The following is a 14407-nucleotide window of genomic DNA, read 5'->3' on the forward strand; positions in this document are numbered from 1 at the left end:
AAAAACTTAGTGCAGCCTCTTCCGACCTATCACAGTCTACCTCAGCTGCGTAGGATCCCCTCAGGGAAGTTCGGGTGGCAGAGAAGTTAGGTTTGGGCCTGAGATGTTGATATGTACGGATCATTCAACCCTCGGAGCCGATATAATATATGGATTGGGCAACCATGGTCGGCCGAGGTGACCGTTGACCATATTCAGCTTCAGAGCTCTCCAGGGCTAGACTGGGCGGGAAGACGGCGGGATGGAAGACAACTAGTTATTCGCCTGTAGATTTCCGAGGAAGAATTGATCCATGGAAGATTCACTATCGCCGGGATGGCTGTGCTCGAGTCGCCGACGTAATTCCCTGTGGCAATCCGCCACTGGCAAGAGATGACAGGGCTCGAGGGTGATATATGTACTCGCCTAGAAGAAGACGTAGTCTCTCGGAGGAGCAGATCAGACTCACGGACACTTGAAACCATTTAAATCAGAGGCGTAATATCAAATACCAAATATAAAAGAATAATGTCAAAAAGAAGTTCACAGAGGGCATTACCTCAGTCATAATTTTCCCCTTGGCATCCGATCATCGCTCTCTCTCTCTCTCTGCCCTATTACCCACCCCAACCTCTCTCCCCTTCGTCTCTTCACTTCTCCCTCCCCCCCCCCCTCCTTGGTCTCGGTCTCTACCTTCGACCTTCATTTTCTTGCTGTGATATATTTTTCTTTCCTTTGGACATTCCTTTCGGATCTTCTCCGATCTCGCTCCATCCCCCTCTCCGACCCTCCGACCTCACGAAAACCCCCCCCCCTCCCCCCTTCGAAATATTTATAGCATCGCACTCCTTTTTTGATCCACGTGTGGATGTGATCCGAGTCCTCGTGCAGTAGCCGGTCTACCTCGTGCCCTCCCTTTTCCCCGTAGGCGACAACCCGTTCGATACATCGTCTCTAGTTGTCGCCCATCCCTGTGCAAGTAATGCCGGTCCATTCGGGCGTGCCAACCGAGCTTCTCGTCCGCTCGCCTTGAACCAATTTGACTACGCCTGGTATTGGAGGATGCTGAACTAGGATGCTCAACTGCTCTCTCGGCACAGTTGGCCCGATTTCCTAGTTCTTGTCGGATTACACAAAGTTCCCCCACCCCCAAAAAAGAACATGACGGAAATTAGGTCCTCGCAAGCTGGTCTGGAGGATCCAGCTCGTGCTCGGAATGGACATGTCTCAGAAGATCCCAAGCGGGACAGGAGGCGGTCTGAGGAGTCATTACAAGCGCCGTTGGCGTCAAGCGAACCCGAGTCTAGCCAGACACCGTCCAAGAACACTGCGAAACCGACCATAATTACCGACGTATCAGAGGCACAGGCGACCTTTCGTCAGGCCTTTCCGAGCATCTATGGTGCTCGGACTCCGTCAAATCGCTCGTCCACGAGCTCGCTACAAGCTCTCAACGAAGACACGGTCGTCGATGTCCGATCGGAAAATGGAAGCATCGGACGCAGCCCTCGCCGGGCTTCTCGACAATCCGATCACGAATTACCCGTTTACCCTGATCAATCGTATGCCTCATTACATTCTCAGATACACCCGAACTGGCGGGCACCCCACCTCTTCCAACCCGATCCGCTGCCACGGCATTCATACGCCCGTGGCATACGCACGGCGGGCAACACCCCGATCTCAAGCCCGGGGCTGTTCTCTATGAGACACCCTAATTTGAAGACACCCTCTGGCTCTGACGATGAGAGTTTGGGTAGCACCTATCTCCACCCAACACATCTTAATCCGCCCAAAGAGACCCACACCGCTGAAGTGGACCGCGATATTATCACTGGTAATAAAACCATCAATCAATACGAGATTCTCGAGGAACTGGGACGAGGTGAACATGGCAAAGTGAAACTAGGCCAGCATGTCACCACCAAGCAGAAGGTCGCCATCAAGATTGTTCAACGATACTCTACCCGCCGTCGATTAGGCAAGCTAGGTAACCCGGAAGACAAAGTGAAAAAGGAGGTTGCCATTCTAAAGAAGGCCCGGCACCCGAATGTGGTCAGTCTGCTCGAGGTCATCGACGATCCAAACCGACAAAAAGTGTATATTGTGCTGGAGTATGTCGAGAACGGCGAGATCTCATGGCGCAAGAAGGGTCTCCGAGAGATCGTCCACGTCGACAAGCTACGCCTTGAGCGGGAGAAGAACGGAATTCCTGACACCCCTGCCTTCCTGGAAGAGAGTCACCAATTCATCCGAACTGCGCAGCACTTGCGGCGACAGCGGGAACGGGCTCGCGAGCGAATTGAGGCGCAGGCTGCCGACGCTCAACAAGATCATTCTGCGTGGAGTCTGGAGCATGGTGCAGAGTCGTCGGACGAGGAGGAAGATGAGGATGGCGGTTTGATGATTAAAAGATCATCTAGCCGTCGTTCTGTCGCTGTAACAGATGACTCGAGTCCGTCTTCTGCCCAAGATCCATCTCTGAACGCAGTCGAGGGTACTATGTACGGTGCTTACTCAGACTACCCATTCGAGCGCCGTTTCAGTACGACTTCGAGTAGCTTCGGTTACGCGCCCTCTGAGCCCGAATGGTCTGCTGAGGGTGATGACATGGCATTCGTCCCTTGCCTGACCATCACTGAAACACGCAGTGCCTTCCGTGACTCGGTCCTTGGCCTGGAGTACCTTCACTTCCAGGGTATTATCCACCGTGATATCAAGCCAGCCAATTTACTTGTCACCAGTAATCATCGGGTGAAGATCTCCGATTTCGGCGTCTCATACTTGGGTCGTCCAATGCGTGACGAAGAAGAAGAGCATGTTGGTGAAACCGATGCCGCGGAATTAGACGATGCTCGTGAGCTGTCCAAAACTGTCGGTACACCTGCCTTCTATGCACCTGAGCTTTGTTATACCGGCGATGACTTTGTTGAGACCATTGGGTCGATCCCCAAGATCACTGGCGCGATAGACGTGTGGTCTTTGGGTGTCACGTTATATGGAATGATCTTTGGCCGTCTACCTTTTGTCTCGGACGACGAGTATAGCATGTTCCAGACCATTGTGAAAAAGGAGGTATTCATTCCGAGAAAGCGCCTTGTGCCCGTGATAGATGACTGTTCGGACTCCAGCCAGTGGAATATGAGGAACAGCGATGAGCTTGTTTATGAGGACATCGAGGACGAGCTATACGACCTTCTCAGACGCTTGTTGACTAAGGACCCAGTCAAGCGGATAACACTCAAGGAAATCAAGCATCATCCTTGGACTCTTCACGGTCTTCCCAACCCTCGGATCTGGATCGAAGAAACTGACCCCGGCTTCCAAAGCAAGGGCAAGCGAATTGAGGTCTCAAACGAGGAAGTCACCAGTGCCGTCAGCAAGGTTCCATTCATTCAACGTGTCCGATCTAATGTTGCCAAATGGTTCGGTGGCCGATCAAAGGATAAGGAATCTCGCAATCGTCCATCGAGCACAACCCCTTCCACTGAAACCCTCTCCTCCGCTTCGAGCAGCACATTCGGCAAAGGCTCTCGTGAGAGTCGCCCAACCAGTCTACGGGGCGATGAGGACTTCTTCCGGCCGCTCAAATTTGGCAGCCAAGGACATCCTCTTGCTCAGAGCGTTACTGCTAGCCCCGTGGATGAAGGTGATTGGGCGTCTTACTTCGATAATGTGCAAACACCTGCGCTCAAGGCTGCTCCGGCTCCAGCTGTAACGTCACGACCTGCCCCTCCTCGGCGCGCTAAGTCTTCCATGTCTACAACGGAATCCACCAAGACAGTCAAGCCATCCAGTTTCGACATTCCCCTGCCGATTCGAAAGGGGGAGATGCACGCTCTTCCATCATCGAAGCATTAGGATCGACCAACTTCGGTAGCCTTTTCAGTGGCGCAACCCGACGGGCATCGCGTGGCAGTCGAAGTCGACGCACGTCACCGTCTGGTGAGCCAGGATGCCATAAGGAAGAGCCACACTCTGAGCCCAGTATTGCTGTCAGTACAGCATCGGCACAGGGCCAGGTTCGGACAACGGGTTTATGGCATGATGAAGGTCATCCCACCCCAGAGAAGCTGAATCCTGAGTCTGCACACCGACGCAATCGTTCTCAACAGCTTGCGGGCAAGTCGTCCGCGGAATCGTTCCATCTCACCAGGGATGCACTGTTGCGCCGCAGGAGAAGCGACATTGACGCAACCGAGGGCGGCACTTTGAGAGTCGACTACGCGATGTACTCCACCGAGTCGCTCCTCCTGCCTCCCATGGCGCCGCCCGCGGACTCTGGCTGCCCTGCAGATAATCCCAATGGCGGACTTGCAAACTCCAATTCGGCTACGATTTCTTCGTCCTCGGCCGACGACTTCACCAGCGGCATGTCGCAGAGTGCTTCACACCCCAGCATCCCATCTGTTGTCTCAAATGCCTCCTCGCTTTCAGGCGATGGGCTCTACTCAAGGGATAAGGATCTGGAGGAAGTACCTTCTATACTCCGCACTGGTGAAACTCTCAAACCTCATCGCTCTGGCTCACCCCGACCATCCGAAGAAGATGAGTCGAGGTACTACTGCGATGACGAGGACGAAGAAGAGTCCGAGGATGAAGGCCTCGTCATTGGGAAAAAGAAGCCGACACCAGCACCGAAGCCTGCTGACCCTCCACAACCCTCAAATTAATTCGACCCACCACGTCACCACCATCTATCACCCCCTCTATCTCCTTGGACTACTTTCTCCTTTCCGCACCATTTCCGGCTACTTCAACGCCTCCCTATACTACGAAGTCGTGTATATCACCCGTCACGTTCACGTCTGCTTTGAGTTTGTCCCAGTTCAGTTCTCTGGAAATTGTGATGCCCTAGAAATCGTTGAGATACACTCTACATTGTCTGTACATATACACCCACGCCCGCGCAAATCTACCATTGCTATATTGAGAGACAAGCTTCTAGCCCTCTCTCCTCTTCGGGGCCCTCCGACCGGCTGGTGCGGCATATTCGTTCTGATTGATGAATGCTTGGACACAGCACGGACAGATGTGGCAGTTCTTTTTCTCTTTCGTCTTTCCTCCGTCTGGTTTTGTTCGCATGGGATAAAGGGGCGATTCGCGTCTCTTTATTCGATTTTCTGGTTTCCTTTTCTCTTTTCTTTTTCTCCTCTTTTTCACTTTATCTTGTATGTAATGTTAACCTGACAACCCGGGTGGAGGTCTGAGGAAAAAATTGGGTTCTGAGGGGGTTACAATGACCAGATTGATCGGACTAGTGTTTTGAACACTGCTGTCTCTCTCCGTCTGTCTTCTCCCAGAATCCCGACATGATACATGATGCAGAGAGGCGTGGGCGTCTAGCGCGAAGCGAACGATGAAATGAACATTTGGGTGTCCTGGGACTTTGAGATAATTATCCCACCCCTCGCATTAACAAAATTTGCATTCAACAATCAATTAGTAAACAGTAAACGAGTACGGTAGAGTTCTCGGTCCGCGCCTGAAACTAAATCCTCTTTTAACATTGCAGTCCTTCACGCCTAAAAGAGCCGTTCCGGATAGAAATGCAATCACATTCTCCGGCGGAGGAAAACGCCCAAGGCTTATAAGCCCACATCGCAATTTAAAGCCTGAATAACATGCCAGAATATAGATTCTACTTCCACCAATGATACATGACACACCCAAGCGAAGTAACAAAACCAAGTCATTCATTCCCCACCGGCAAAACACCGGATTATCTCCGCTAGCCTTGAACCAGTCTAGTTGCGCAACATTAGTGTCATAACGCAGCACCTTCACGCTACCCCATACTTGGTCCCCCTACCCATGTCTCTCGATCTAAATCGAAATCGTCACGGGAGTGTTTACTCATTGATATATTCTCCACCAAGCTAAATTGCATCCAGGTGTATACAGAGTAGATCACCTGGCTATGATATAAACTACGCTTGCTTAGATTCCCCACCTATCGTTTGTGCCGTGTCGGTCTCAGGATATGTTTCATGGTGGAGCTAGACCCGGATTGGATATCTCCCGGGGGAGGTAGAGGCTTAGAGGATGGGTCTCTATTTGATCTGGGCGGGTTATTGGAGCTTTGGTTAGATCGGTCGGAGAATTTGGGTATTTTGGTGGAGAGTGCCGAGGAGAGCTATAGGGCTATAGTAGTGTGGTGAGTTTTTAAGGAGATCCCATCCTCTCTCTTTCTCTCTTTTTCTTTTCTTTTCTTCCTTGTAGCTGGTTCTGCATTAGTCTTTTCAATATGCATATGCTTCCCTGTCTTCTTCTGGCTGCGTCGCAGCTCTTTTCGCCGGTATCGGCTGCGTTGAGTATCCACGGTGCAGATATCTCTTCGCTCATTGTGGAAGAGAATGCCGGGATCTCGTATAAGAATGCTGCTGGGACAACGGGCAAACTGGAAGCTATTATCAAAGCTGCCGGTATCAATTCCGTCCGTCAGCGTGTCTGGGTCAATCCCAGTGATGGGTCTTACGATCTTGACTACAATGTCAAGTTGGCGAAGAGGGTGCAGGCACAGGGGATGACTACCTATCTTGATTTGCATTTCAGTGATACTTGGGCTGATCCGAGTGCTCAGGTACGGACTTCCATATGAGCATTGATAAATTCTTCAAGGAGGGGGGCATGACTGACTTTCTTTATAGACCACCCCATCCGGCTGGTCCACAACCGACATCGACACCCTCACCTGGCAAGTCTACAACTACACCCTTGAAGTATGCAACACCTTCGCCGCCGACGGCCTAGACGTCTCAATCGTCTCCATCGGAAATGAGATCCGCGCCGGTCTCCTCTGGCCTCTCGGCTCAACAAGCAGTTACACCAACATCGCAAAACTCCTACACTCTGCCGCCTGGGGCATCAAAGATTCCGACTTGGCCACCACGCCCAAGATCATGATCCATCTCGATGACGGCTGGAACTGGTCTGAACAATCTTACTTCTACAACAAGGTGCTGGCCTCTGGCTCGGCCCTGCTGTCCACAGACTTTGACTACATTGGCGTCTCATACTACCCCTTCTATAGCGCGAGTGCCACACTCGCGTCGCTGAAGACTAGTCTGGCCAACTTGTACTCCACATATGGAAAGCAGACTATTGTTGTTGAGACGAACTGGCCTTATGCCTGCCCCAGTCCGGCTTATGCGTTCCCCTCTGACCTGAGTGATATTCCGTTCTCTGTTGCTGGACAGCAGACTTTCTTGCAGCGACTTGCAGCTGCTGTTTCTGGAGTCTCGGGCTCACTGGGAATCTACTACTGGGAACCTGCTTGGGTTGGTAATGCTGGACTTGGAAGCAGTTGTTCGGATAATTTGTTGTTTGCTTGGTCGAATGATGCGGCTAGGGCTAGTTTGGCTACGTTGGGTACTGTTTAGGTACTGAATTGGACGCCTTAGGGCTTTAAGTCATATCTGTCTTACGTGTATTCCTGAAAGTAAGTTTATCACTGATTACTACACTACGTGTCTATGCGGTCTGTGTTTCTGCATACAGTGTCGAGGCCAAGGCAGACTGGTATAGCTCCCAATGGGGCTTAGCGTATATCTGATTCAGCTGCGTGGCTGTGCAAAGCTAAGAATGCCTAGCGCTTGACAACCCCTCCACCGACTGGGGAGAATATTTGAGTGTGTGTTTCTTCAGTGTATGGATCGTATGTCAGGGACAGGCAGCCGTTTTCTGTGGAATGACATCTTGCGGCAGATAGTTATAAAAATAGTAAAACCGTCACATAGTGATCTGATCTGTTATCGGCACTAACCTAACACAATGTGGGGAGACCCATTGGGGAACTTATAGAAGAGAGACGCTGCACTTAGGGCACAGGGCAAATATTAACGTTATACAAAACCATCTCCTGTAACTAGCTCCATGTCTATCTTATAGACGTGTATAGACGTGTCCACCAGACCGCCTTGCGCACGTGAAATCATCGCCCAATCTTCAACTCCTCTCTCACTCTCTCTCTCTCGCCAACTTCGTTGGGAAAAAAGGTATTATTGCTCTCACTTTGGCATGCCCGTGGTCACTGACATTGGCCAGTGGAACATTCGTGTATCGGCGCCTACTCAGACTGGACCCTTGCGAATGACATCCCACCCCATCAGCACCTACCCCTACATCGCCAGCCGGTGTCTAGGTCCCTGACAAAGCGACTCGTGTACTCCTTGCCTTTCGCCGAAATCCTGCGCTATCCGTGCCTCCGATTCCGCTCCGCTCCTCTTCTCCTGACCGCAACCCCAGCTTGGCGCTCACCACAGAGCCTCATCGGCGCGCGCTCGCAATCATGTCCTCGCATGACCAGAACCAAGTCTCGGGCCATGCTCAATCGGATATGAAGCATCGCAGTGTGAGCCCGTCGCCACATCTCCAATATCATGATCCGAATTCCGGATTGGGCGTCGACCCCTCCATGGCCGCCTATGCGACCCCCTCCTTCCACAACCCCGACGGAAGCATGGGCGCTGAACAATATGGGTACCCCAACTACCTCTCTCAGGCACCTCCAACACAGACACTGTCTCCGCCGGCCGACCAGAGCTATCCACCAACTATCAATACAAACATGCCGATGGCGCACTCGTTCGAGGCGAGCCTGGTCAATCAGCTCGAACACTCGACAGGACTCAGACCAATGCAGGAAGAGAACTTTTCAAACATGCTCAATACCAACCCGGCCGAAATGGACTTCTCCGTCTTCCAGAACCATAGTCCGAACAGCACCACCCCGTCGGAGTACGATTCCTCTTTGTTATTGGATCCGCAGATGCACCAACGCCAGTCCGTGAACCAGGCGATCAACCCTGCCGATCTGGTCAGTCCCATCTCCAATCCCTCTGCCTCCTCGCACCCGTCATCGCAGGATCAGCAGCAATCATCGCCGGGTCCGATGTCCCCTCCGGGCTCCACCCCAGGTACATACTACACTCCGCAACATTCACGGCACACCTCGCTAGACCCGGCTACTGCGGCCTATCTCAGCGCTCAATCGGGTCCAGACTGGGGTCATATTATGAATAATGCCTCTTTCCGGGGTCATCGACGTGCGCCATCTGAGGTGTCTGAAGTGTCCTCGGCCAATCACTCCCCCTATGTGTCTCAGCATGAATTCGACGGTATCGAGAGCAATGCATCACCTTCGTTGGCACCTCAAAATGACCCTGCGTTGTATGAAAACGCGCTTGGCATTGAATCATTCACTCTGTCAGAGCAGCAGCAACAGCAACAGCAACAGCAAGGGATCAGCCCACTCCATAGCCCATATATCTCGCCGCGCTTAATGCCACAACAGGGTGGGGAGATGGTTCCCAATAACGCTTATCTGGGTCCGAATTCTCAGTTCCCTTCGGCGCCAACAGATATGTATGGTATGCCTTCAGATGACATGATGAATATGGGCCAATTGAACAACATTCCGGGTGACATTGGTCAGGCTTCGCAGATGGCACCTCCATCGATCAATGTTGAGTTTGCTCCGCCGTTGCGGAGTCCCAACTTTGATCCTTCCAAATCGACCGCTGATTATGATTCCTTGAGTCCTCCTGCTATGCGTAAGTGCCAGATCCCGCAAATACAACGATTTAACATACTCATAAAACCTAGGTTCTCGCGTTCGCAGCAAATCCGATCCATACCACCCTGCAAGTCGTTCACGCTCTCCCGCAACTTCAGCAACAAGTTTGGAGCCGCATGCTTCTAACACCCCACGATCTCTGTCGCCTGTTGGTTCAATTGGCTCGCACTCACGCAGCAGCCCCAGCTCTCGAGATGCATCACCCTCTCGATCCAACCGACGTCTGTCTACATCGTCAATTGAGAACCGCAACTACATCCTAGACCTGGCAGACCCTCAAAGACCCGGCGCAGCACCCGGAGAACCAAAGCGGATCCAAAAGCACCCTGCCACCTTTCAGTGCAATCTATGTCCGAAACGATTCACCCGCGCCTACAACCTCCGCTCTCATCTCCGCACCCACACAGACGAAAGACCCTTCGTATGCACAGTCTGCGGCAAAGCCTTTGCACGACAGCACGACCGCAAACGCCACGAAGGCCTTCACTCCGGCGAAAAGAAATTCGTCTGCCGAGGCGAGCTCTCGCGCAGCGGACAATGGGGCTGTGGCCGACGTTTCGCCCGTGCAGATGCTCTTGGTCGACACTTCCGATCTGAAGCCGGACGAGTCTGCATCAAGCCGTTACTCGACGAGGAATCGCAAGAGCGAGACCGAGTCATGCTGGAACACCAGCAGCAGGCTCAGCAGCCCTCTGGCCATTTGCAGCCTATCCCCCAGCCGCTGGTCATGCCAAACATGCCTGGCATGGATGGGCAGTCTTCGGGTAACTTCGTCCTTCCTGCTGCGCTTTTGGCTCAATATCCTGCTCTGCAGAACCTGCAGTGGGATCAGATTCCTGCTGCTGGTGATGAGCCGGGTGATATTGGTGGGCGGAGTAGCTTTGATGCCAGCTCTGGGGGTGAGTTTGGGTTTGACGAGGATGATTCGGGGATGAGTGGTGGTTATGGTACTAACCAGGGCAATATGTACGGGGTTACTAACCCTGGACAAATGCTTGGTGAGCAGAGTTATGACCAGAAGTGGAGTGGATAACCTCTTTTCTGGCTACTCGTTCACACCATCTCTCTCTCTCTCTCTCTCGATTTCATTCTCGCCTACCTTTCACTCCTTTGTTATTTGTCTTGGAGCTCAAAATCGATTTTCCTGGAGACATTTTCGTCTGCATCGCCCTGGTTTTTGTCAGTCTTTTTTTCTTTTTTTCTTTCTTTTCGATTCACGCCTGTATAGAAGGCTTCTTTTTGGCGTTCGTATACAGGATGGGAGATATTCGAGGATTTTGCCGAAACTGGCAATTTGGGTATGGTTCGTCTTTTGCTATATTCTGATCTTTCTCTAGACATTGGTATACGTTTCTCATACCTCTGCTCTTCTCTTTCTTTTCTTTTCTTCTTTTTCTTTGTGATGACTTGTGCTTCCCGTCTTTATTCCCCTTGTTCATTTTCTTCTCTTCTTCTTCTTCTTGGTCTCTCGACTATTCTGTTTCTCGGGTTGGCTCCTGTTCAACCACCCCGATGCTCTTATGAAAGAGCCATTCATCGTGATGTGATGTTTTTGATGATTTATTTACCCCTGCTCATACCCGTCTATTTTACTTTTCTTACTCTTACTTCTTTCCATTTGGACTTCCTCTCATATATTTATCTCATCTCATATCCTCTTTCCTTTGATGCCACTGGCTGCTTTAAATCTACATGAATGACCATCGAATGAATCTGACGACCTAAATCACCCACCCAACTAATGTTTTACACTACTTTCTATCCAAAATAGTAGAATACAGATCACATTGGATATCATCTAGAGCAAATAAAACGAAAAGATCTCAAATGACCATATACAAGCCAACAGACAAAAAAACAACAGCTGCCATAGAAAAGTAAAACAACCAACCAATCCACGCAGCTCATCAACTCCAATCGAAGCCACTTTTTAAAAAAAAAATAGTGTAACAAACAGTCTGAAGCTCTCTCATTTTCACCTTATATCACACACATCACATACACATCCAACACACACCATTGGATCCCTTACTGGGCATTGGCCTTCTTAGCCAACAAGTTCAGAGCAGAACCAGCCAGAATGAAAGCACTCTGATCGGTAGACAGAGTGTGGTTAACAGGGACGACGAACTGCTCGCCGGTCTTCTGCTTGGTAACACGGAGCTGGACCTCGCCCTGGCCACCAGCCTGGAGCACATCATACAGACCAACGGTGTCGACCTTGTCACAGGCGTCGATGCGGTCATAGTCCTCGCGGTTGGCAAAGGTCAGAGGCACGACACCCTGCTTCTTGAGGTTTGTCTCGTGGATGCGGGCAAAGGACTTGGAGACGATGACACGGCCACCGAGGTAGCGGGGTTGCAGGGCAGCGTGCTCACGGGCTGAGCCCTCGCCGTAGTTGTCCTCTGCGACGACGAGCCACTCGATGCCGCGGTTCTTCCATTGCTCGGCGAGCTCGGGGATACCGTAGGACTTGCCGGCCTCGTCGTAGGCGACGTTGGTCTCGTTGGTTGCGGCGTTGACGGCGCCGATGAGGGTGTTGGCGGAGATGTTGGGCAGGTGGCCCTTGTACTTGAGCCAGGGGCCGGCGGCGGAGATGGTGTCTGTTGTGCACTGGCCCTTGACCTTGTAGAGGACCTGGAGGCCGGAGAGTTCGCCCTTGGGGAAGGGGGCGAAGGGCTCCAGGAGGGCGAGGCGGTCAGAGGTGGGGGAGACGACGACCTCGACGCTGGCGTCGGGGACTGCGGCTGTTGGGAGGAAGTTGGGGTTTCCTTCTTCGAAGCCGGCGCTTGGGAGGTCGAAGCCGGTGGGGGCGTCGAACTTGAAGGTCTCACCTGAGGGGGTGGTCAGGGAGTCGGTCATTGGGTTGAAGGTGGTGCTGCCGGAGTAGGCGAGCGCCGTGACGAGTTCGGGCGAGGCGAGGAAGTTCATTGTCTGGCGGTTGCCGTCGTTGCGGCCGGGGAAGTTACGGTTGTAGGAGGTGAAGATTGCGTTGTCTTCGCCCTTGGGGACACCGTCGGTACGCTTCCATTGACCAATGCAGGGGCCACAGGCGTTGGCCAGGACGATACCGCCGGCTTCGGAGAAGGTGTTCAGGGTCTGGTCGCGGTCGAGGGTGGCGCGGATCTGTTCACTGCCGGGGGTGATGAAGAAATCGGCCTTGGGCTTGAGGCCTGCGGCGGAGGCCTGCTTGACCAGGTTCTCAGCACGGGTCATGTCCTCGTAGGAGGAGTTGGTGCAGGAACCGATCAGACCGGCGCCGAAGGTCTCGGGCCACTTCTTCTCGCGAACAGTGTCGGCGAACTTGGAGAGGGGAACCGAGAAGTCGGGGGTGAAGGGACCGTTGATGTGAGGCTCAAGCTCGGAAAGGTTGATGGTGACCAACTGGTCGTACTCGGCCTTGGTATCGGCACGGAGAAGACTCGAAGGGCCAGCGGCGGCAACCTCGGCGGCAGCCTCTGCGACGTGGCCACGGTGGGTGGACTGCAAGTATGGCACCATACTGGGGGAGAAGGGGAAGATGGAGGTGGTAGCACCGACCTCGGCACCCATGTTACAGCAGGTAGCCATACCTGTGCAGCTGAGAGTCTCGACACCAGGGCCGTGGTACTCAACAACGAATCCAGTACCACCGCGAACGGTCAGCTTACCAGCGAGGTGCAGGATAATATCCTTGGGAGAAGCCCAGCCGCTGAGCTGGCCCTCGAGGCGCACACCCAGAACCTTGGGGGCCTTGAGCTCCCAAGGAGCATCAACCAGGGCATCGACGGCATCGGCACCACCGACACCAATAGCAATGGCACCCAGACCACCTCCGTTGGGAGTGTGGCTGTCAGTGCCGAGCATCATCAATCCAGGGGCGGCATAGTTCTCCAGCACGCTCTGGTGAATGATACCGGCACCGGGAGGCCAGAACTCGATACCGTAGCGCTTGGCCGCACTCTCCAGGAAGTCAAAGACCTCGCTGTTACCCTTGATCGAAGCTGGCAAATCGGTATCGGCACCGCGCTCACCAACAATCATGTGGTCACAATGGATACTAGCCGGGACAGCGGTGGAAGGCAGACCGCAGGACATGAATTGCAGAAGAGCCATCTGCGCAGAGGCATCCTGCATGGCCACGCGATCGGGCTTCAGCTTCAGGTTAGCCTTACCCCGGACATCACGGCCGTTGTTGGTGCCAGTGAGCAATGACTCCTCGGCATTGTCCAAGTGAGAGTAGAGAATCTTCTCGGCGAGGGTTAGGGCACGCTCGGAGCCCAACACTCGGCGGACCTGCTCGAGGTTGCGGACGAGCTTGGGGTATGGGGGCATGCGGGAGGAGGAGGCCTCGGTGGCCAGGCCACGGGCAAAGAGCCGTTGCGGGGACAGCCGTGTGGCTAGCTATGGAGAAATTAGTCAATTGAGACAGTTGGGAGGGTCGAATGAAACTTACCCCACGAGAGGCAGAAACCCGCTGCCAAACAAGCTGGCTCACCATGATTCAAAGTTGGGGTGGTGAAACTGGGGAAGAAGTGATGTTGAGCCCTTTTTTTCTCCGGTTTGTTCTGGTTATTTGCCCGTGACCTGATTGGCCCGTGATTGCGCCGATTTCGGACCAATCCAGATCTATATCGTCGATTGATCGTCGGCGGACTTTGTTTTATACAGTTGGTTTATGTTAGGTCTTTATGCATTGTCATTGTCCTTGATGTGTGACTTGAACTACGCCTGATCGAGCAGAGACCGGTTCACAGACCTGGAAAGAAGAAATCATTCTGAGATGGGCCCTCCAACGAATAGCTTGGCGTAGGTGAGAGCCCATGGTATCTCAGGTTATGAGATTGCGGGCGAAAAAGGAAACGATTAGGA

The 14407-nt window shown here is 52.8% G+C and overlaps 4 protein-coding genes across 4 annotated transcripts; 3 read left to right on the forward strand and 1 right to left on the reverse strand.

The window, feature by feature from the left end:
- Positions 1-1140: 1140 nt before the first annotated feature.
- On the forward strand, positions 1141-4652 carry N7511_009823 (putative serine/threonine protein kinase; the record flags this gene model as incomplete). The annotated part of the gene is given in 2 exon segments (XM_057132200.1): positions 1141-3762; positions 3777-4652. The coding sequence occupies 2 exon segments, from the start codon at positions 1141-1143 to the stop codon at positions 4650-4652; spliced, it is 3498 nt and encodes a 1165-aa protein (XP_056980188.1).
- A 1574-nt stretch (positions 4653-6226) lies between these two features.
- Positions 6227-7361, forward strand: N7511_009824 (uncharacterized protein; the record flags this gene model as incomplete). Its single annotated transcript, XM_057132201.1, has 2 exons — positions 6227-6562; positions 6630-7361. The coding sequence occupies 2 exons, from the start codon at positions 6227-6229 to the stop codon at positions 7359-7361; spliced, it is 1068 nt and encodes a 355-aa protein (XP_056980189.1).
- A 908-nt stretch (positions 7362-8269) lies between these two features.
- On the forward strand, positions 8270-10589 carry crzA (putative C2H2 transcription factor Crz1; the record flags this gene model as incomplete). Its single annotated transcript, XM_057132202.1, has 2 exons — positions 8270-9533; positions 9586-10589. The coding sequence occupies 2 exons, from the start codon at positions 8270-8272 to the stop codon at positions 10587-10589; spliced, it is 2268 nt and encodes a 755-aa protein (XP_056980190.1).
- A 995-nt stretch (positions 10590-11584) lies between these two features.
- Positions 11585-14036, reverse strand: N7511_009826 (aconitate hydratase ACO2; the record flags this gene model as incomplete). The annotated part of the gene is made up of 2 exons (XM_057132203.1): positions 11585-13939; positions 13992-14036. The coding sequence occupies 2 exons, from the start codon at positions 14034-14036 to the stop codon at positions 11585-11587; spliced, it is 2400 nt and encodes a 799-aa protein (XP_056980191.1).
- Between the last annotated feature and the right edge of the window lie 371 nt (positions 14037-14407).

Source organism: Penicillium nucicola, assembly GCF_028828085.1.
Source record: "Penicillium nucicola strain IBT 29836 chromosome Unknown utg000010l, whole genome shotgun sequence".
NCBI lineage: Eukaryota > Fungi > Ascomycota > Eurotiomycetes > Eurotiales > Aspergillaceae > Penicillium > Penicillium nucicola.